Source organism: Podarcis bocagei, assembly GCF_964188305.1.
Source record: "Podarcis bocagei genome assembly, chromosome: 5".
Taxonomy (NCBI): Eukaryota; Metazoa; Chordata; class Lepidosauria; order Squamata; family Lacertidae; genus Podarcis; species Podarcis bocagei.
The window spans coordinates 11,245,541-11,267,764 of record NC_138129.1 but is presented as its reverse complement, the minus strand read 5'-3'; the positions used below and the strand labels follow the sequence as shown (position 1 = coordinate 11,267,764).

General features: G+C 43.1%; 1 protein-coding gene and 1 long non-coding RNA gene across 5 annotated transcripts in view; one reads left to right on the top strand and one right to left on the bottom strand.

Moving 5' to 3' along the window:
- CABLES2 (Cdk5 and Abl enzyme substrate 2) overlaps positions 1-22,224 on the bottom strand; it is a 49,353-nt gene that overhangs the window by 10,771 nt on the left and 16,358 nt on the right. Inside the window, exons 2-4 of the mRNA XM_081196343.1 lie at positions 5,280-5,372; positions 3,731-3,808; positions 1,627-1,735 (exon numbers count right to left, since the gene is read on the bottom strand). Coding sequence (XP_081052469.1) covers positions 1,627-1,735; positions 3,731-3,808; positions 5,280-5,372 — 280 coding nt within the window. The remainder of the gene's footprint in view (positions 1-1,626; positions 1,736-3,730; positions 3,809-5,279; positions 5,373-22,224) is intronic.
- LOC308588372 overlaps positions 1-22,224 on the top strand; it is a 43,288-nt gene that overhangs the window by 10,400 nt on the left and 10,664 nt on the right. For 3 of the 4 annotated variants that reach the window (XR_014008664.1, XR_014008665.1, XR_014008666.1), the window contains exon 2: positions 14,552-14,703. This is a non-coding gene — a long non-coding RNA (uncharacterized lncRNA). Of the gene's footprint in view, positions 1-14,551; positions 14,704-21,021; positions 22,057-22,224 lie in introns of those variants that run through there. The other variant, XR_014008667.1, reaches the window with a different exon arrangement.

The window sequence follows — 22,224 nt, the reverse complement described above, 5'->3', positions numbered from 1 at the left end:
GCTGTGTCTTAAATGCAACCGATAGTTTGGGGAGAACCGGAGAGCTATTTAAAAAACAAATAGCTGCCATTTCCCCAGATAGCAGCTGGACCCCAATTCACTGTGTTTACAGTTAGAGTAAATCTGATGAACTGCACACACACACACACACACACACACACACCTAATAGCTTTCATCCAGCATTCTAAAAAGCAATAGGGGAAAGGGAGACAAGAGATTACGTTAATGCTCTGTTATAGTTTCAGGTTGAATTGAACTGCTGCTTTTAACATCTTTCTGGAATAACTTTCAAAATGCTCCACAAATGGATTCTCAGAACCTAATGCACCAAAGTGTTATTGCACTGGACAAATACTCTATCAACTAGGCTCACTGTGTTCTGGTGATCAAACGAGATTTCCCCATATCTTGGGCTTTGGTTTAACTAACAGTCAGGGATGCCTCTTCAATGGGCTCTGATGGGAACATGATCCTTGGTTAATTGAACAGTAACAGATCCTATCTTTTAGCTACCAAACTCGCTACACCTGCGTGGATGGGGCCTGGAGGAAGAAATAGAGTCTGGACACAGACTTCACCAATCTGCTGTCTCCAGGGGTTTTGGACTACAACTCTCATTGGTGCTGGTGCTGATGGGAGTTGTAGCCCAAAACCTTTGAATGGCACCAGGCTGACAGTTTTGCAATATCTAGATCAGTGTTTCCCAACCTTGGGTCTCCATCTGTTGTTGGACTACAGTTCCCATCATCCCTAACTAGCAGGATGGGTGGTCAGGGATGATGGGAATTATAGTCCAAGCACAAATGAAGACCCAAGTTTGGGAAACACCGATTTAGATACTTCCCTGGCTGTGTGGAGGAGCCTTGAGAGTTTCCAACCACATGCCATTTCCATTGGGGGAAACTGACGCTGCTGTGAAATAACAGGATTCCTGCCATACTCAAGCTGATTACTGCACATGCTCCCCATGTGGAAACCGATAATGCAAAAGTCTTCCCATCAGCCAGAGAAGCAGAAAGTACTAAACAACCTTACCTACGATCACATGCAACCAGCCAAACGTCTAGACCAGAGGTTGCCAATAGGCTTCCTTTCAACTGCTGCCATCCTCTAACCCATTAGCCCTAATCAGTTCAATCAAGCTTTATTGGCATACAAAGAAAATAAGAATACATGAATCGAAACAGAGAATTGGCATCTGCTCACAGGAGGAGACGCTTTGAGATCAAACTATACAGGCCCAGGAAGTTAAAGTACCACCCAAGTCTTCTGACAACGTAGTTTCATGGCATTGCTCAGATATTCTGCTACTTTCTCCAGATCTCTCGTTCAGAGAATGGGGCTCATTGGCTGTGCTGCTTGGGGCTGATGGGAGTCCAACAGCTTGTGTGGGTGCCGCGTTGGCTACCCCAGCCCAAACAGTATCAGAAGAAGTCAAAAGTGTATGTCTGAATTGCATCAAGAGAGAGCTGAAGGATCCGTGGGAGGATGTATGAGCAACCATGAACGGCACATGTGGGCTTAAACCACCAGGCTTGCTCTTGATTTTTGTATCGGAACTGATGAAGCCCCACAACTTCCAAGAACAAGCAAAGAGATCCACCGTTCGCCAACGGGCTCCTTACCTTGCCATCAGCTCCTAGCTCGACCCCTTCCATTCCTAGCACCATCTCTGTAGAGACCGAAACGCCACCAGAAGGATGTCTCTGCTTCTGCCCCTCTATTCTCAGTTCACTGTTAAGGGCAGAATTGGCAAGACAGGAATTAAAGCTGTTTCTTCTCATCCTAGCTCCGTAGTAAAAAAAACCAAAAAAAACAAACAAAATAAAAACAAGCCCCCTCAACACAGCTAGAGATTAGGAGGCCAATTCCCACGTCTTCTCTGCTGCCATAAACATTTGTTCTTAAAAGGCTCAAGACATAAAAACTCACTGAACCAGCAGAGGGGATGTAAGCAATGGCCCTGAGATCTTCCTATTTTTAAAGTGATTTAACTCGAGGGTAATTCATACTTTATTTACACACACACACAGAGAGAGAGAGAGCTCGACTTTGCAAGGAATTCCCATGATTGGACACAGAATTCTGAACACATTATTGCTGGTTTTGGACGCGATCCCTGAACTGCAATTCTGGGGGTACATGGGTTTCTCAGGGAGAAGACCATGAGCTTCAACTACGTATTGCAAAATCCACATGGATGTGAATCCAGCTGTGGGAACCCATTTGACTACTTTGTCTACTCTGTCCTTGACCTTTTTTTAAAAAAAAATTAATAATCTGCGCAAAATAAATTTTCTTGTGCTTGCTAATCCATTTATAGGCTCTTTAAATCCAAAGCCAACAATGGATTGAATGTGTTCAATGGTTATGTACAAATCAGTTTCAGACATAAGCAACACATCAATGACCTTGGGATTTCAGGGCTAAAAAATTCAGTCAACTCCAAGATTTGAAGAGATACCCAAACATACTGTTTATCGTCTTAATGCACACATGTATCTGAAGTAGGCATGTGCATCTTACTAGCTAGGTATATAAAATATACAGAAAAATGTATTCCTTTCCTAAATTATCCATCAGTAGCTGCCAGATGACATGTTTGACAGTCTTCTGGGATTTCTAGTTCATAACTGCACTATCCCGATACCTCGCCTTGTTTCAACTCCCCCACCCCACCCCTATCATTCATCTAGTTTTCAGCAAATGCTCTTTTGAGTGACCTTGCAGTGTTCCCACTGAGCTGGAAAGCAAGTTTCCCATAGTCTATTTATGGAAGGCACATCTGTATGTCAAGTTCTGTCATAAAAATATCCGTTTCCTTCTTCAGTGTGCTATGCATATGAGCTTGAGTGACAACAGAAATCGTGTTCTGTTTGTTCTGTGTTTGGCCAGGCCTGATTAAGCGTTAGATATATGCAGAGGAGAACTGGAACATTTTTATCGGTTATAAGTAGGACATGCCCAAAGAGCTGGAAAGTAAATGTCTGCTTACGCTGACACCCTTTTGAAAAACAACCCACTAGTGAAACCAAATGTGTAATTTTTATTTACAGTATTCATACACCAGTTTTTCAGGCAGAGCTCGGAAAGCGATTTATAGGAAATAAATAGTGAAAAGCAAATGGTAATCATGAAATCAATGGCATTGCCTTCAATGATACCGTTCTTTTTATTTGTAGTAGTTGCTTTATTTTATCTTCTGCCCAGTTTTGGTTACTTAATTTAAATCATATCGGTGGAATTTGTATTGTTTCATACAGTGTTCACTTTAAACTCTTAAGTTAGCTTATTTGTATTGTTTTACACTGATTGTTTTTGTGCTTGTGTTGATATTATGGTTTATAATTGTTCCCAATGTGTTTAGGACCGTTGAACTTCTCGTTTCTTTGGCACATTGTGAACCACTTTGGGCCCAGTTTTCTGGAAAAGTGGCATAAAAGCAAACCAGTGATGATGTTAGAGCATCAGTAAAAACCATAGAACATAAGGAAATGGCAGGGAAACCAGGGTTCAAATCTTCACCCAGCCATGAAGCTAGCTGGGTTGCCTTGGGCCAGTCATTGTCTCTTAGCCCAACCAACCTCACAGGGATATTGCAAGGATAAAATGGAGAAGCACCATGAATATTACCTTAAGCTCCTTGGAGAAAAAGTGGGGATCAAAATGTAATAATAAACAAATAACCAATTAAAAGTTATCGGTCTGACAAAAATAGCAGCTACTCACCTGATCCGAAAATTCTCCCCATAGGGCATGATAGAAAAAGCCACACACAAACTTCGTTTAGCACAAATTAATACTATCCTAAAAAGAAATACAGACAGGGTACAGTGAATCATGGAAAATAAATTGCATTCATATCTAGCCTTCCTATCTTGAGTTAGAAGAGCTCTCTGGGAGCGGCGAGAACCTAACTTTGTAACACACACATACACAACTTAGCCATTTTCTCCTTGCTTTTTTAGCCCAACAGCCACATTTCGGGAAACCTTCCTTTAAAAAACACACACAAATAAACAATATTTTCAGTAAAGATTTTCATAATACAATTAAAAAACGGCTACCAAAAATACAAATAGAATAAATAGAATATGAAGCCCTCTCTTAAAAGTAATTCTTAGCCCTAGCAACCCATATGTTTTTGACTACATTCTTGGTGGTTTAGTCCACAACATCTGGAGGGCATCAGGTCGGGGAAGCCTGCTTTTGAAGCAACACTACATCTGTTTTCACAGAGATTATTCCCATGTAAGAATAAAATGACCTAGGAAACTATCTTGAAAACCAAGTGTATTTTGCTCTAACTTTCCCATTAGCCATGAGTTCTCTACCAGTCCTCCAAGTATCTGCTCCAATAGGACACAGAAATATCAACTGCCTATTGGGCAGAGATGAGAAAGAAGCATAGGCACTGAATTCGACCTCCATGATGGCACTGCGTAGGCCAACCCAGTTGGCTACGTGGTGCTGTTGGTGTCAGATAGTTTTACTTGAGAGTAGGCCCATTGGAATTAACGAGCGCAACTAAGTTAAGTCCATTAAATTCAGTGAGTTAAAAATTTCAGAAGATAACATCACCTTAAACTATATTCCTAATATATGGGGCTTAACAAATGGTCAACGTAAATGGACTCTCCCTTCCATCTGCAAAAAGATTAATACTGATACATTGGAAAGACAAAATATGGCTTCCTTTGATTTATTAAAACCATAGTGACGCATGAATCAACATATACAGGAATACAATAAGTCTATCTATGTATATATTATATATTTTTATAATCCTAATTACATTTTAATGACACTTCGTTATTGCTATTATATAATGAATTCTCTTGCTTTTCTTCATCTTCCTTTCCCCCTTTTTTCCTCTCTAATTTCTTCTTTATCATTTACTCTAATCTACTGCACTGTAAAATTTTAATTATTTTTTAAAAATTAATCTCTGTGTTTATGCAGAGTAAGATTTGTCAGTGTTTCCCAAACCTAGGTCTCCAGCTGTTTTCGGACTACAGTTCCCATCATCTCTGACCACTGGTCCTGCTTGCTAGGGATGATGGGAGTTGTAGTCCAACAACAGCTGAAGACCCAAGTTTGGGTAACACTGATTTAGATGAATGCCACCCATAATCCCCCGTTAGCAAGGTTTACACATCAAGGTGTTTTGCACCAAACATGGTCACTTGTGAACATATAGGCCACAGCTAGTGTAGAGCCATTTGCCATAATTTAACTGTAAGGTGGATAGGGATTCCTTCGGTTACAGAAAGGTTACCTGCTGTTCCTTGTGTCATACTGCCTCATGTTCTTGATGAAGTGGATCTTCTTCAAGCCTTTATGTCTTGGTGATCCAGATACGTGCTTGGTTCTACGATTTAAGAGGGTAGGAGGAAATGCGAGTAAGATCCGGGCAAAATGCAAATTAAGAGGGTAATAAAAAGGATGCACATGTCGGAGTCGGAATGAGTACACATGCAGGACCTGAGGAATTTGTCTTGGAAAAGGGTGCAGGAGGGAAAGGACTTGCAATGCATGCAACAAGAGAAGGTTAATGCTGCTTTTGAACAAGTACCTTCGCACACTGGCACATTCCACTATGTCTTCTAAAAACTCTAGAGAGCAGCGCTGGGAGATAAAACGCCTTCTGCAAAAATGCACAACACCACGAAGAGCGAACAATATTAGTTCATGGTCTCCGAGATCAGCAAGCCGTCTCAAGCACAACAGTGGCCCGGCATGCAAGCTTTCCCGAGCTGTCGCTTTCAACTTTCAGGGAACACCTTTCATACGGATCTGCTGAGGAATTTCCAAGGGTCGTTCGTGGAAACTCTGAATATTTTTGGTCATGGGTAAAAAACAACCACCAAAAAACAACCACCCACCATGCCAATGAAGGTTTCAGCTTGTATACCCATACCCCAATCAGAAATCGGCTCAATATATTATTTTGCCTAGGCTTGCAGAGCAACTATTTACAACATGCCTGCTGTCCTCATTCCACTTCTTTTAAGGCTGGGCGAGGCAGCTATGGTAGTGTGCGAGTGAGGACCGGCTCTACCATTAGGCAGTGGTCTGGAACCCCAGCAAGGTGAATGTGTGGGATTCTGCCTATCCGACGTCGACCAAAGGGTAACGGCGGGGGTAGCCGAGTTTTTGGCAGCAGTCCTCCAAGGAGCAGGTTAACAACGAAAACCACTGATTTTATATGTATATATATATATATATGTATGTAGCCAACTGCTGCCTTTTATATATATTTCAAAGCTTTTATATGTTATTTCCTCTTTTATGGTTTTATTTGCACAATGCCTAATAAAGGTTTGATAAGTAAGTAAGTAAGCTATGAGGTGCAGCACACTGCCAGTGCTGAACGGCCAGTCCAGTCAGCTTCTGTGTGGCAGCAGCACAGTTTGTGTGATCTGGTCCTTCACTGAGTTGGCCCTGGCCACGGTGCTGCTGGGAGATTACTGCTCCCCCTCTTCAAACATGAACAGGGGGAGGCTTACAGCACCCCAACTTTACCCATACTAAAAATGGTTTATTCTGCGCCTGCACTGTAACTAAAGTGTGGGTTGCCAGCACCTTCTACGTGCAAGTGACTCTCCTGGTCTGAAGATGGGAATGAGGCGGGTGGATCATACAGTTTTGGACTGCAGGCTCATGCTCAGAAAATCCTCTACGTAAAAAAGAAGAAGAGAAGACTTGCCTGCAAGAAAAACTTAGTATGAAGGTTGGAATGTCTTCCCAATAGAGATACTGCTAGTGGATTTTTTTTAATGCATCCCCATGTAACAAAAAACAAACCAAAAAGGCGCATAGCAAATTATGGATAGTGCTACTCTAAATCTCTCTTGATTAATTATTAGCTGATTAAAAGTCTAAGCATTCAAAAACAGGGTCTCCCACCTGCAGCTTAAAACTTCTGCCACTTCCTTCTGTGTAATGTGAAGCTCATCTCTATTATGGCATTCAGAGATCCAAGAAGTTTAAATGAACAGGGCACGCAGCCTGTACACTCTGGAAACCCCAGATAACTAATGCCACCACAAAACATCTCAGTTGGCTGTGACCATCTCCTCTGTGGCTTATTTAAGATGCCAGGTAATCCTGCCTTTCCTTATCAGCTAATCCATCTCAGGTTCCTTATCAGTTAATCCAAAAATCAGGTTTTCACCACCCTGTGGTGGCTTGGTCTTTACACATCCAGTTCTGGGAAACAAGCGCCAGAGGGTATATTTAATTATAGCCATCTTAAAACAGTAAATTGTTATATAATGCCAAATCCAAATTACAAACCTTCCTTCTCACATATTCAGGACAAGCCTTTCTAAAATGAAGTTATTTGTGCCTTGCAACTAACGTGTCACTTGTTCTCTATATAATTCACGGCACTAAATGCTGCTTGTAAACAACCATCCGTCCGTCCATCCATCCTGGAAATGGTTTATTATAACTCCCATCTTGCCTCTGCACTGAGAGTGATAGCCTCCGAATTAGCATATGAAATTACATAAAAACTAGTCTCTGGAACGAAAGCTGCACAGGAGCTATTTCCACAATCAGTCACTGCCACCACATCCATTTGCTGTGTCCAAGTTATTAAAATCCCATGTAACTATACTTGAAAACCATCTGTTTTGGAAAGCCTTTTGGAATGTCCTTTCTAACACTGCCCTTCTCTTAAGAACAAGCTAATGGAAATTCTGTTCCTTCAGCAGTAAAAGGGCAAAGAAAACAAATGTGTTTAACAAGTATCTGGGGAATTTGCAAAGGGAACTTCCTCTGGTGTGGATCTTGGTTGCCTTTACTTTCTGGTAAAAAAAAATCCATTTCTAATTTCAATTGGTAAAGGTGGGAAGCCTCAAGCCTGGGGATCCGATGTGGCCCTCCAGGCCTCTCTATCTGGCCCTCGAGTTTTCCCCCTGGCCACCCCCCCTCATGAGCTAAACCTCTCACTGGTCTTGCTTCACACACTGCTAGAATTGTGTGCCTGGTTAGAATGCGTCCTTGCACTCTGATAATTCTTCTTGCTTGCCCAGGAGAGGGATGCTTGAGTGTGTGTGTAGAAAGGAACCTACTGTCCGAAGGGGAAATTAACATTAGTTGCTCCGCCCACTTTTTGCTCCTGGCTCCTCCCACCTCACCCTGGCCAAAGGTTGCCTAGGAGGAAATGTGGCCTCTTCAAGCAAACAGCAACAAAACTTTTCCTAATAATAATAATAATAATAATAATAATAATAATAATAATAATAATAATAATTTATTATTATTTATACCCTGAACATCTGGCTGGGCTTCCTCAGCCACTCTGGGCGGCTTCCAAAAAAATATTAAAATACTGTAATACATCAAACATTAAAAGCTTCCCTAAACAGGGCTGCCTTCAGATGTCTTCTAAAAGTCTGGTGGTAGTTGTTCTCTTTGACATCTGGTGGGAGGGCGTTCTACAGGGCGGGCACCACTACCGAGAAGGCCCTCTGCCTGGTTCCCTGTAACTTGGCTTCTCGCAGTGAGAGAACCGCCAGAAGGCCCTCGGTGCTGGACCTCAGTGTCTGGGTAGAACGATGGGGGTGGAGACGCTCCTTCAGATATACTGGACCGAGGCTGTTTAGGGCTTTAAAGGTCAGCACCAACACTTTGAATTGTGCTTGGAAACATATTGGTAGCCAATGTAGGTCTTTCAAGACCGGTGCTATATGGTCTGGGCGGCCGCTCCCAGTCACCAGTCTGGCTGCCGCGTTTTGGATTAGTTGTAGTTTCCGGGTCACCTTCAAAATTATCCCCACATAGAGCACATTGCAATAGTCCAAGCGGGAAATAACCAGAGCATGCACCACTCTGGCGAGGCAGTCTGCAGGCAGATAGGGTCTCAGCCTGCGTACCAGATGGAGCTGGTAAACAGCTGCCCTGGACACGGATTTGACCTGTGTCTCCATGGACAGCTGTGAGTCCAAAATGACTCTCAGGCTGCGCACCTGGTCCTTCAGGAGCACAGTTACCCCATTCAGGACCAGGGAATCCTCCACACCTGCCCGCCTCCTGTCCCCCCAAAACAGTACTTCTGTCTTGTCAGGATTCAACCTCAATCCATCCATCCATCCTCCAACTGCCTCCAGACACTCTTGCAACAGGATGGCAAAATGTTGTTCAGGAACAAGCAAGCAAGTTAAGCAGCTGGAAAAATCTTACGTTCCTCTCCACAAACTTTTTAGTTTAGAATATAAATAAACGGAAATAGCTTGGAACAATTTTCTCGCGATAAAGCACCTCTGTTTCAGAGAACACACCCCACATAAAGGAGCACAGGACACTTTTCATCACTGCACACCTCTCGCCAAGATCTCGATCAGAGCTAGAAACTACTGTATTATATCCTTGACAGCTTGGGGGGCCTCTGTTGTGAGAAGAGATTAATACGTTTAATAAGCCTAACCTAACATTTACCTAACCTTAATTAATGCTACAACCTTGCGTACAAAATTCGCTTGGCAATTATTTTTAGCAAACAAGTGGAGATGAACAAAGATGAAACACCATGGGATTTGTTCAAGGTTACAATGAGCTCTGGACCCAAGAGAGTACTGCGGGAGACTTTCACATCAAACTCAACAACTATCAGTTGCGGTACAAGTGCTGACTTTGGCTGAAACTTGGAAAGGAACGTCCGTCAAGTGTATCCAGCCCCACCAATGCTAGCTTGCATTAACTACTTTATCAGTGAATCATCTGATGAAAATGTAAGAATATAGGAAACTGGCTTATACCAAGTCAGGCCATGGGCCCATCCAACTCTGTATTGTGTGCTGCAGGAATAGCCATTGTGGTGCCCTCCAGATACAACCGATCTGCAACTCTCATTATCCCTGGCCATTGGACATGTTGGATTGAGATGGTGGGAATTGAGGTCAAGCAACATTTGGGATGCACCATGTAGGCTACCCCTCATCTACCTGGTAGTGAGTCTCTAGCATCTTCCCGTGCCCTACCTATAAATGCCAATAACTGAAATATGAACTTCTGCACACAAAGCAGGTGCTTTGCTAACAAACTAGAAGAAGAAGAGGAGGAGTTTGGATTTGATATCCTGTTTTATCACTACCCGAAGGAGTCTCAAAGCGGCTAACATTCTCCTTTCCCTTCCTCCCCCCCAACAAACACTCTGTGAGGTGAGTGGGGCTGAGAGACTTCAGAGAAGTGTGACTGGCCCAAGATCATCCAGCAGCTGCATGTGGAGGAGCGGAGACGCAAACCCAGTTCACCAGATTACGAGTCCGCTGCTCTTAACAACTACACCACACTGGCTCTTCTATGACTCTTCTACCTACAGATTGCAACAATGGTAGACAAAAATCATTGATATATTAAAAAAAATGAAGCAGTTTTTTAAATTTTAAACAGATTTTTTTTAAAAAATAAATTGGATTTTTAAAACAAAATGCTTTTGGAGAAAAAATAGTTCTAGAGATAGTTTTCTATTTAAGTTACATTATAGTCCAAAGGCTATTTATCAGGAAATAAGGATTTGTTTAAGTTTTTCATGTCTGCTAAAACTTAGTCTTTTTTTCAATTGTTTAACCACATCAGTTAACAAACATGGATACATATGCTATGTTATTGTTTTAGTTAAATAAATTGTTTAAATTGTTATTAAGGAAATGATTATTTTTCTCCTTCTGATAAAGTACAGCAGAAAGGTTGACCAAATATAAACAGTTCACTTATTAAACCTGACAATAATGTCATAATTATCGGTCTATGTATTTCTAATAGTATAACGAAATCAGTAATTTTTGATAAAACTGTAAAAACTACTCTGAAAATTTATTACTGTATTCCAAAAATTAAACTTCCATCTGGTTGTAAATGTAAATATACCAGCAAGAATGAGTCTTTCTGTAAAAAAATATTATTTAAATCAAGTCTTACTGACTAGTGATTTAAATTAATTTGATTTAAATCAAATGCACCCTGCTTGCAACCTTCTCTTTGTGAAAACATAAACATGTAAGACCACAAAATATCTATGCACATGGAAAATCAATTACAGTTGATTTGCAAAATTCACCTGTGTACTTAAATTACGAATACTATTCTCGCTCTGCAATCTTACACATATAGAGATGCCCTGACAATTCAACAAAAAAATGGTGTTTAAGAATGATTAGCACATCTAATATATAGATACTGTACATGAGACTGTACATGTATCTTTGCAGTATAATTCTTTCTCCAAATATGGGTGTTTATCCATCATCCCTGGCACTCCATGAACTGCAGTCTTGGGAAATTCTAAAGGCATCATTTGAAAACTTACTTTTTTGTCCAACAAGCCTACTTAAAAACAAAAAAAAATAGTATGTTACCACAAACACACCCGATCATCTGTCATGATCTCTGTTTCACAGATAGCAATCATAATCCTCATTTTATCGACTAATGGAATTATCCCAAGAACAGGCCATATACTGGGTCAACGGTGTCAGGATTAGCTCTTGGCTTATAGTTCACTGGACTATGTCAGTTTATTTCTGCCTATTTTCTCAGCAATGTTCTGTGGATTTAGGGCACAAACTCAACTGGGAAATAATAAGCTGTGCATCTGATCACTGACACCCACTGAAAGAATAGTAGTTAAGGAAACCCAAAGCCCATCGAGAAAGCTGGACAAGATCTGTCCGGCAATATTGCATGTTCATGCCAATGCTAAAACAACTATGCACTGATATGATTGCTTTACTACTGGGAGAAATGCTCTTAAGTTTTACCAGTTAATCCAATGATGCCACCATGACGCACCAGCTGCAGTGCGATTTAACAGCATTATGCCTAGTTGGTGGTCATTTGCTATCATAATTTGCTGGGCCAGGCTGAAGGTCCATCTCATCCAGCGTCCTGTTCTCACAGAGGCCAACGAGATACCTGTAGGAAGCCTGAAAGCGGAACCTGAGTACAACGATGTTCTTCCCACCTGTGATTCCCAGGAACTGGTCTCCAAAGGCATACAGTGGAGGTAGAACATAACCCTTGTGGCTAGCAGCCATATTGGTAAATGCTTATCTAAACCATTGAGCCTCTTAGGCTTGCCGATCAGAAGATCGGTGGTTCGAATCCCTGTGACGGGGTGAGCTCCCGTTGCTCAGTCCCTGCTCCTGCCAACCTAGCAGTTCGAAAGCATGTCAAAGTGCAAGTAGATAAATAGGTACCTCTCTGGCGGGAAGGTAAACAGCGTTTCCGTGCGCTGCTCTGGTTTCGCCAGAAGCAGCTTAGTCATGCTGGCCACATGACCTGGGAAAACTGTCTGGACAAACGCCGGCTTCCTCAGCCTGTAAAGCGAGATGAGCGTCGCAACCCGAGTCATCTGTGACTGGATATAACTGTCAGGGGTCCTTTACCTTTACTACGGCAGAATCCCGTCAACAACTTCCTTTGCCACTTGCACACAAGCCAAAAGGAACAAGGGTTGAACACTTTCTAAAGTCTTGCTCATGTACTTCAACTTCGGCAACCGCATTATGGTGGTGTGCGGGAAAACAATCTCTCAAGGGCATCTATGCAAGGAATGTTTATATTCGGCACTAAAAGTTTAACACTGAGAAATGTTGGTCTCTGTGACTTTTATAATCTGCATGTGTCTGCTTATTTTGCATTAACAGCCCGCTTTTTTGATGCAGGGCCATGAAGTCACTCAGGCCTCCTTCCTTAGTCAGGTAGTGCCTTTATAAATCTAAAGGAAAAAAGCAAGTTGGGAATCTTAGTACGCTCAGATCTCATCCAGTGCCAATTCCTTTCTGTAATACACACAACCAGCATGGTCAAAACCCAAAACAAAGGTGAAAAATGCTGGTACTTTTTGTTTTGTTTTGTTTTTCTTATTGGTAGCCTAGTTGGAGGCCAAGGCAACTCGTGGGAACTTGATCCCTTTGCTATGCAACAAGGGCAGGCAGTGAGCTCATTCAGAGATCAGAACTGCACACAGCTGCCCATCAAACCCCTCCAGGCATATGGATAAAAAGATACAGATTGGCTCCCCCAGGGGACGCTTTTTAGCTAGCTTTGACTGCAGGGAGAATGGATTGCTGCTGTACTCACACCCACACAGCCCCCAGTGCGTGCATCTGGCTAAAATTAGGTTCCAATGCTCTTTGAAAAGTACACAAAGCACAAGTTTCAAGCACTACCTGCAATAAAAAGCAGCTACACACAGCTACTGATACGATTCTTTAGTACAGCCTGTATTTAACTTGGAAGAATGCAAAGCACCAGGTGTCCAACTTTATATATAGGGATATGCCAAGACCAACATTTCAGAAGCGGATAAAGGAATTCCACAGGACTCCTGCAATATGAAATGCAACCCCTCTATCATTGTCTGTCAGGCTTTAATATTACTGAATAAAGGGCTGTCAAAAGCAGTCATACCTAGGGACAAGTCAAAGAAATAATTAGGAATCTGGCATGGGCAAGAATGAGGCAAATGGAACAATAGGTAACACCAATAGCTGGTCCTACAAGGAAATTTTACAAGCTAGAATGGGAATATAGGAATTAGCAGATCAGGCAGGTGTAAAGAATGTGTTTAGGAAAAGACCCCCCAATTGTTTTTCTGCTATATTTATACTTATAGTTTCTGTTGTTACCAAATGTTATATTTTTATTCTTTGTTGAAAGCCATGTGGAGTACTTTGCAACAGGGCAGCTGTGATATTCTGATCCCGCTCACCTACAGCACTTGGGATTTCATGCCACAGAAGTCAATCCTAAATAGCGAGAGCTATCCAGTGTTCCAGTTCTGAATATGCATCCTTGTTAATCCTTCCCTTGCTTCGCCCCCACAAAAGCTAACTGGCAAGCTCTTTTGTAATCCAGGTTGAAAGTCATTAGGGAGATGGATCTAGCCTTCAAAGTTTCATTGGGTGCATAAACTGGCGTAAGAATATAGAGTATCTCTTACCATTGGACAAAAGCATCTCCACGGAAGGTGCTGGTGAGGTTGCCTCCCTCGCTCTTTTTTGCAAGTAACTCTGAACAAACTAGCTAAGAAAGCCTGAGATTGGCTTTATTTCAACTGGAAGTATCTGTTTATCTTCCCAAGTAGGCTGGTATTTTCCAGTCTGTTGGTTTAAAGAGGATATCCCCCTCCCTACTGAAATCTTCTCCGAAAGCTAGATTAGATGGGCATTTAAGCTATGACCTTGTGTTTTTAGAATATTTCACAAGGTTTCATTAAGTTTTACATCTGTTTCAGGATATTTATCCTTGGGGAGCATATAGTAATTACGTGGTGTAGGGAGGGATATTTATACAAAAAGGGGGTCAGCCCGCAACCAAAGCCCCTCCTCCAAACAATCACAGTGACCTACAACTACTGCAAATAAAACAAAACATCCTTATACCCACTTTCTCTCTCACTAGATTTCACTGAAGTAAAACCATGTGAAAGAGTGAATCACCATCATCGTTTCATTAATGAATGAAATTTCAGCATCTCTACACGTCCGCCTTTGCTTAAGCTAATAATTCCTATTTCTATTTGTGTTGTGCTCTAAGGCTGGTCGGCACCACCATGATGCAAGATTCGAGAGACCCGGTGCCTTGTTAGCATGTGAAACCTGAGACTTCCTCCAACTGAGGCACACACAGCCGATCAGATAACCTTTCTGACTTCCGCGCCACCATCTGCTGTACTGGTTAAGTCCCAGGTATTTGGATATTCAGATTCAAGTTGCATTCAATAAACCTAGCAAAACTAGGAGTTATTGTGCGGTCTACCTGCTCCCCCAAATATCTTATTACAAAAAGGGATTTCCCAAGATACATGCAGCATGGATACCACAGACTGCTAACAACCTGGTTTGTTTAGGGGCTTTTTTTTAAAGAGAGAAACCCCCCCTCCCATGCAAACTATGGGTCTGGGTTTAATAATAATAATAATAATAATAATAATAATAATAATATATTATTTGTACCCCGCCCATCTGGCTGGGTTTCCCCAGCCACTCTGGGCGGCTTCCACAGAAACCAAAAAACACTAAAATATCATACATTAAAAGCTTCCCTGAATAGGGCCGCCTTAAGATGTTTTCTGAATGTCAGGTAGTTGTCCATCACCTTGACATCCGATGGGAGGGCATTCCACAGGGCGGGCGCCACCACCGAAAAGGCCCTCTGCCTGGTTCCCTGTAGCTTCGCTTCTCGCAATGGGGGAACCGCCAGAAGGCCCTCGGCGCTGGACCTCAGTGTCCGGGCAGAACGATGGGGGTGGAGACGCTCCTTCAGGTATACTGGGCCGAAGCCGTTTAGGGCTTTAAAGGTCAACACCAACACTTTGAATTGTGCTCGGAAACGTACTGGGAGCCAATGTAGGTCTTTCAAGACCGGTGTTATGTGGTCTCGGCGGCCGCCCCCAGTCACCAGTCTAGCTGCCGCATTCTGGATTAGTTGTAGTTTCCGAGTCACCTTCAAAGGTAGCCCCACGTAGAGCGCATTGCAGTAGTCCAAGCGGGAGATAACTAGAGCATGCACCACTCTGGCCAGACAGTCAGCGGGCAGGTAGGGTCTCAGCCTGCGTACCAGGTGGAGTTGGTAGACAGCTGCCCTGGATACAGAATTGACCTGCGCCTCCATGGACAGCTGTGAGTCCAAAATGACTCCCAGGCTACGCACCTGGTCCTTCAGGGGCACAGTTACCCCATTCAGGACCAGGGAGTTCTCCACACCAGCCCGCCCCCTGTCCCCCAAAAACAGTACTTCTGTCTTGTCAGGATTCAACTTCAATCCATTAGCCGCCATCCATCCTCCAACCGCCTCCAGGCACTCACACAGGACCTTCACCGCCTTCACTGGTTCTGATTTGAAAGAAAGGTAGAGCTGGGTATCATCTGCATATTGATGGACACCCAGTCCAAACCCCCTGATGATCTCTCCCAGCGGCTTCATATAGATGTTAAAAAGCATGGGGGAGAGGACGGAACCCTGAGGCACCCCACAAGTGAGGGCCCAAGGGTCTGAACACTCATCCCCCACCACCACTTTCTGAACACGGCCCAGGAGAAAGGAGCGAAACCACTGTATAACAGTGCCCCCAGCTCCCAACCCCTCTAGACGGTCCAGAAGGATGTTATGGTCGATTGTATCAAAGGCCGCTGAGAGATCCAGCAGAACTAGGAAACAACTCTCACCTTTGTCCCTAGCTCGCCGGAGATCATCAACCAGTGCGACCAAGGCAGTTTCAGTCCCATGATGAGGCCTGAACCCTGATTGGAAGGGATCCAAATGGTCCGCATCCTCCAGGCGTGCCTGGAGTTGTTCAGCAACCACACGCTCAATCACCTTGCCCAAGAATGGAAGATTTGAAACTGGGCGATAGTTGGCCATACTGGCCGGGTCTAAAGATGGTTTTTTAAGAAGCGGTTTAATAACCGCCTCTTTCAGCGGATCTGGGAATGTTCCCTCACAGAGGGAAGCATTCACCACCCCGCAGAGCCCATCGCCCAGCCCTTCCCGGCTAGCTTTTATAAGCCAGGATGGGCAAGGATCAAGGAGACAGGTGGTTGGTTTCACTCGTCCAAGCAGCCTGTCCACATCCTCGGGGGTAACGGATTGGAATCACGCAAAATCCACACAACAAAATGTACTGGCAACCGATGAGCCTGGTATGTGACAAATCACTATGTCAGAGTTCAAAGGTGTTTGCAAATGGGATCACAGTGAGCAAAATCTGGAAAGTCGCAGAAACCTAAAATTCAACAGAAGCCATTGAGAAATTTGAGGATTCCCCACTAAGAGTTGCCAGCCAAGTCACCTGGCAGAAGCCCATCCGTGGCAAATAAATTCCAACGTACACTACTAGAATCACAAGGTCTACTCTGTGTACCAGTTTTCCGCCCTTGGGCTTCCACCCACGCTGCTGGCACCCATTAAGAGTGCACATCTAAAAACAGAATGTGCGTGGAGCTTGTGTGTTTTATTGACAGACACAGAATAGAAACCATAGGTGTGACCCTTGGTCATCAATCCAGAATATTAGTCTTCAGCCTTTTAAGACTAGGGTGCGAAAATGGAATAGGATTCTACATAATGTAATTATATTATATATTTATAAGGTTGGATGCTACCACTGCAGTGGCAGTGGCTGTGCTCCAAGTGGTAAAGCCCAGTGGCTCAGAAGAGTAGTTTGTTTGTTTTGCAAATGATGGTTGCGAGGAACTCTGGACTCCCTAGATCAGTACTGGCGAAACTGTCCTTAGGAAGATATTGTGGCCTGATGTATTTTTCCACTTGAACGTGCAGGAGTAGGGGTAGTGCTGGGAATGACCTTTCCAACCATTGCATTTTATACAAGCCACCCTGGGGAGAGCATTCCACAAATGGGGAGCCACTGCAGAAAAGGCGTGTTCATGTGTTCCCACCCTCCGGACCTCTTGCAGAGGGGGCACAAGAAGAAAGGCCTCAGATGATGATCGCAGGGCCCAGGTCGGTTCATATGGGGAGAGGCAGTCATTGAGGTATTGCAGTCCTGGGCCCACAAATAATAAAACAACATGTCTGGGTAGGCTTGCCTCAACGAAAATGTTGTTAGCAGGTGTCAAAACCACACAACAAAGGTTCCTGTCTGGTATAAAGACGTTAATAATAATAATAATAATAATAATAATAATAATAATAATAATACCACCACCCCGCCTATCTGGCTGGGTATCCCCAGCCACTCTAGGCAGCTTCCAACCGAATATTAAAAACAATACAGCTTCAGACATTAAAAACTTCCCTAAACAGGGCTGCCTTCGTTGTCTTTTAAAAGTAAAATAGTTGTATATTTCATTGACATCTGATGGGAGGGCGTTCCATAGGGCGGGCGCCACTACCGAGAAGGCCCTCTGCCAGGTTACCTGTAACTTGGCTTCTCGCAGTGAGGGAACCGCCAGAAGGCCCTCAGCACTGGATCTCAGTGTCCGGGCTGAACGATGGGGGTGGAGACGCTCCTCCAGGTATACAGGACCGAGGCCGTTTAGGGCTTTAAAGGTCAGCACCAACACTTTGAATTGTGCTCGGAAACGTACCAGGAGCCAATGAAGATCTTTCAGGACTGGTGTTATATGGTCTCGGTTTCAAAGTACAACTGCTGCAGCACCAAGAGATTTCGACAGTGGAACAGACGCCCTTGGGCGGTGATGAAGTCTCCTTCCTTGGAGGTTTTTAAGCAGAGGCTGGATGGCCACCTGCCATGGATGCTTCAGCTGAGATTCCAGAATTGCAGGGGGTGGACTGGATGACCCTTGTGGTCCCTCCCAACTCTACAATACTATGATTAAGTAAGAATTAATATATATTGCAAACACACACACAAAGGGCTCCCCAAAAGTGAAATCCTGTAAACCTAAGAGATGCCTGTTGCAAAAAATCCCCATTTGTGACAGGGGCGTCAAAATCTGGTATATTGTTACAGCAATAATATGGCCTATCTATATAGTCTTTTACAAGCAGATGCCAGAAGGCTGAGGTAGGAAGATGAAGGATGGATTTCAAGTAGTATCTATATATTAATTAAATACCAGGCGACGGTGCCAATATACCATGGTTATGGCTCTGCAGTTCTGGGAAGCGAAGCATTAAAAATCAACGGGGATTTTTATTTGAAGACATGGAAAGCCCTATCTGTAATGAAGCTTTCGCTCATCAAGTTTAATGGCATATTGTACAGTAGATATAAATGTCAGGTTTCATGAAGAATTAAGACTTTAGTAAGAGATGGCTACAGGGAGGAACTTGGCCACAGGCTCCGATAATCAAAGACGACAGCCCACATCATCTTCATCTGTTCTTGTACTTTTGGTTATATTTATGGGACTGTTAAGAAGGAGGTTACAGAATGAACACAGTTCCAGATTTAAGCACAGAATGTATTAATGAATGCCAGCAGTCAAAGGAATAGTTAAATAAACTCTGCAACATACCTGAAGTGTTGAAGCTCACAAAATAAAACACCTTAAAAATATGTTGTTAAAATACAAACTTTTAGAAGTAGATGATAACCTTTTTAACGTTGCAGGTTGAAATGACCCACATCTAACTGTGTAGGGTAATTTTTGAATATTATCCTATACTAGATACACAGGGATTCCCAAACATCTGAGTTCCTTGAGCCCTTGATGATATTACAAAGTTGTCACCAACCCCAACCCAAATCCCTAGAAATGCAAATAAAATAGAGTCAAGAAATGCAAATATATAATCAACATGTATTAATCACGAATCACCATCACTAGGAACCATAAAATGTAAAATAATGATGATGATGATGATGATGATGATGATGATGATGAAGGAAAACAAGTGAAAACAACAATACCATACTTTTTATCACCTCTAATAAGATGCAGGGGACGACAGAGGACAAGATGGTTGGACAGTGTTCTTGAAGCTACGAACATGAGTTTGACCAAACTGCGGGAGGCAGTGGAAGACAGAAGTGCCTGGCGTGCTCTGGTCCATGGGGTCACGAAGAGTCAGACACAACTAAATGACTAAACTACAACAATAAGATGCATGGGACTGATGGGCATGTGAATATTGGGCTAAAGGTTTGTGCATCTGAGTCCTAAGTCAACATGTATTTCAGGATACAGCCTGTTTCTCTGCTGAAGAGCACTAACAAGGCTGAATCCAGCTTTGTTGCCTTTAAATTCCCTAGGTCTTTATTCATCCCACTGGCATGTGGTTGGCCACTGTGGGAACAGGATGCTAGACTACACAGGCCTTGCGTATGACCCAGCAAACCTCCTCTAATCTTGTAAAAGTACGCCTGTATTCTGAACATTTTAACCAGGAGATTAAAACTGGCCGAGTCTGTCCCTGCCAGGGTTATGAGAACCCTGCGGATAGGTTGCAATAAAAATAGTTGGGTGGAGACATAAGGACAATGCCACACTGGAGGTCACAGAAGGACTTCGACTTCATAGACTGGAACAGGCAGTTCTTTCCCAGGGACATAATCCCTTTTGTGATGTCATCCCCTCCTCTCCACTCTAAAATTAAGTCTTATCCTGCAGGAATCTTTACCACCACCTATTTTACTTGTTCTTGCTCTCTGCTGGAGGCAGGCAACAACAATAGCAGATGTGGGTTGACGACACCCATGCGTCAACTGCAGCACCTAGGACCTTGCTGTAGCCAACCCAAAGAAGGAAGACAGGGATTTGCCTTGTCCCGAGTCAGACCATGGGCCTATCCAGCTCAGTCATTGCCAGTGCTGCACGTGGAGATGCCGGGGGATTGAACCTGGAACTTTCTGTGTGCAACACAGATGCTCTGCCCCTGAGCTATGGAATTATGTCGTGCAATCATCTTGCACTGCCTGCAGTTCACCGCTGTGTTTTAAATTAACGAAAAATACACATTTAGTTTAGTAGCCAAGGCATAACTAATCTGCACCGAGCAGGAAGGAGAATACACTTCTGCTCAAGTATATGTTAAGTGCTTGGCAGGATCAGGCCTTCATCTAGCTCAGCCTTTCTCAATCTGTGGGTCCCCAGATGTTGTTGAACTACAACTCCCATCACCCCTAGCTAGGAAGGCTCAGGGTTGATGGGAGTTGTAGTCCAACAACATCTGGGGACCCACAGGTTGAGAACCGCTGATCTAGCTAGTCCAGTATTCTTTGCAAGAATCCCAGCAATCAGAAGGTAGTCTTAGATGGCCCATCATCAAAACATTCCTGTTATGAACATCTTATAGATGAAACGTGCCACAATCAAGTCTCGCAGAAACATACCTGCAAGATCTTTTAAAAGCAAAAGGCAAAATAATATCCTCCTCCCTGTAACATGATCTTGACTAGTTTGAACCAACCATCGCCAAAGAGCCTTTAAAATTGCTCCTTTGGTTCTCATGTGCTTTACACGGCAGCAGATACGCGTAGCCTCCCTTCTCAAAAACTTCCTTGATAGCTGAGTCATTGTACCAATGTCACTACCCAATTAAACACAGGTTATTTTTATCTCTGTTCCGCCTTATTACAGATTACTGGCAGATCTGCTCCTTACACCTAAACTATGTGTGATTGTAGAGCCATGATTTAAGGCTGGACGTCTTGGCTGCAAGCCAGAGAACTGTCAAGGATCGTGGAAAGGGGCTCAAACCATCCCAGTGGGACGCTGAATTTCTCCCTCTGAACAGCTGGCACCCAAATCATAGTACTTAGCATTTGTGTTGTGTTATACAGCGTGCAAAGAGCTTCACATGCTACCATCTTACTGAAAAGGTTTTGCAAATGCCACCCTGTGAGTTAGGCTAGGATTACTGTACCCATATTGGCATAAAATTAAATAAAATTCCTCACCCCCATATATCTGCAACTGATCACTGTGCTCCACAGGAGACGGCCTACCGAAGATTTCATCACATCAGGAGGTCCACTCCCAATGCTGCAGAAATCAGGCCTTTGGTAGCAATACCCACCCTTTTGAACTCCTTCCTGTTACATATCTGGCAGGGAGTATTAGAAACTCAGATATATAAGCTAGGTTCCAAATGGCTCCTGAAACCAAGGTTACCATTGCCAGAACAGAATGTCTAGTTGCCCCCTTTTTTCTTTTCTTTTTTTTGCAAAATGGCTCTAAAGTCTTATTTTTCAAATGTTGGGATTGACTGTGATGGATTATCCGTTAAACATCTGGCTAGTTCAGATGACAATCTTAAGCTAGGCTAAGAACTTTGAGAACATAGAAAAGAAAAAAGTCACTTGACCCAGGGACAGCCCACATATATTCCAACCTTTTTCCCCCTTAATGGTGACATGGACCATTCATGACACAAGAATATTCTTCACAACTGTGGCAACTAGACATTCCATTTTGGCGTTTGCCTGGTGCCTTCATTATATATCTTTGCGTGCCAGGTGAAAACATTTCTCTATACCCAGGCCTTTGGCTGATTAACATTATATGAGCTTTCAAATATTTGTTGGAAGAGGGTTATTGGTTTGTTTTTGTTTTATTATGTATTTTGTGTTCTCATTTTGTATTTTTCTGCTGTGAATTGCCCTGTGATCTTCAGATGAAAGGTGGTATACAAACGTAATGATTAATAATAATAATAATAATAATAATAATAGTAATAACAGAATAAACATCTAGGGAAAGATCATAGGGAAAGATCGGTATAAGGCAGCTTCCTTTGTTACACTTCATCAGCTCTAACTAGGCTACAACTGATGCCTATGA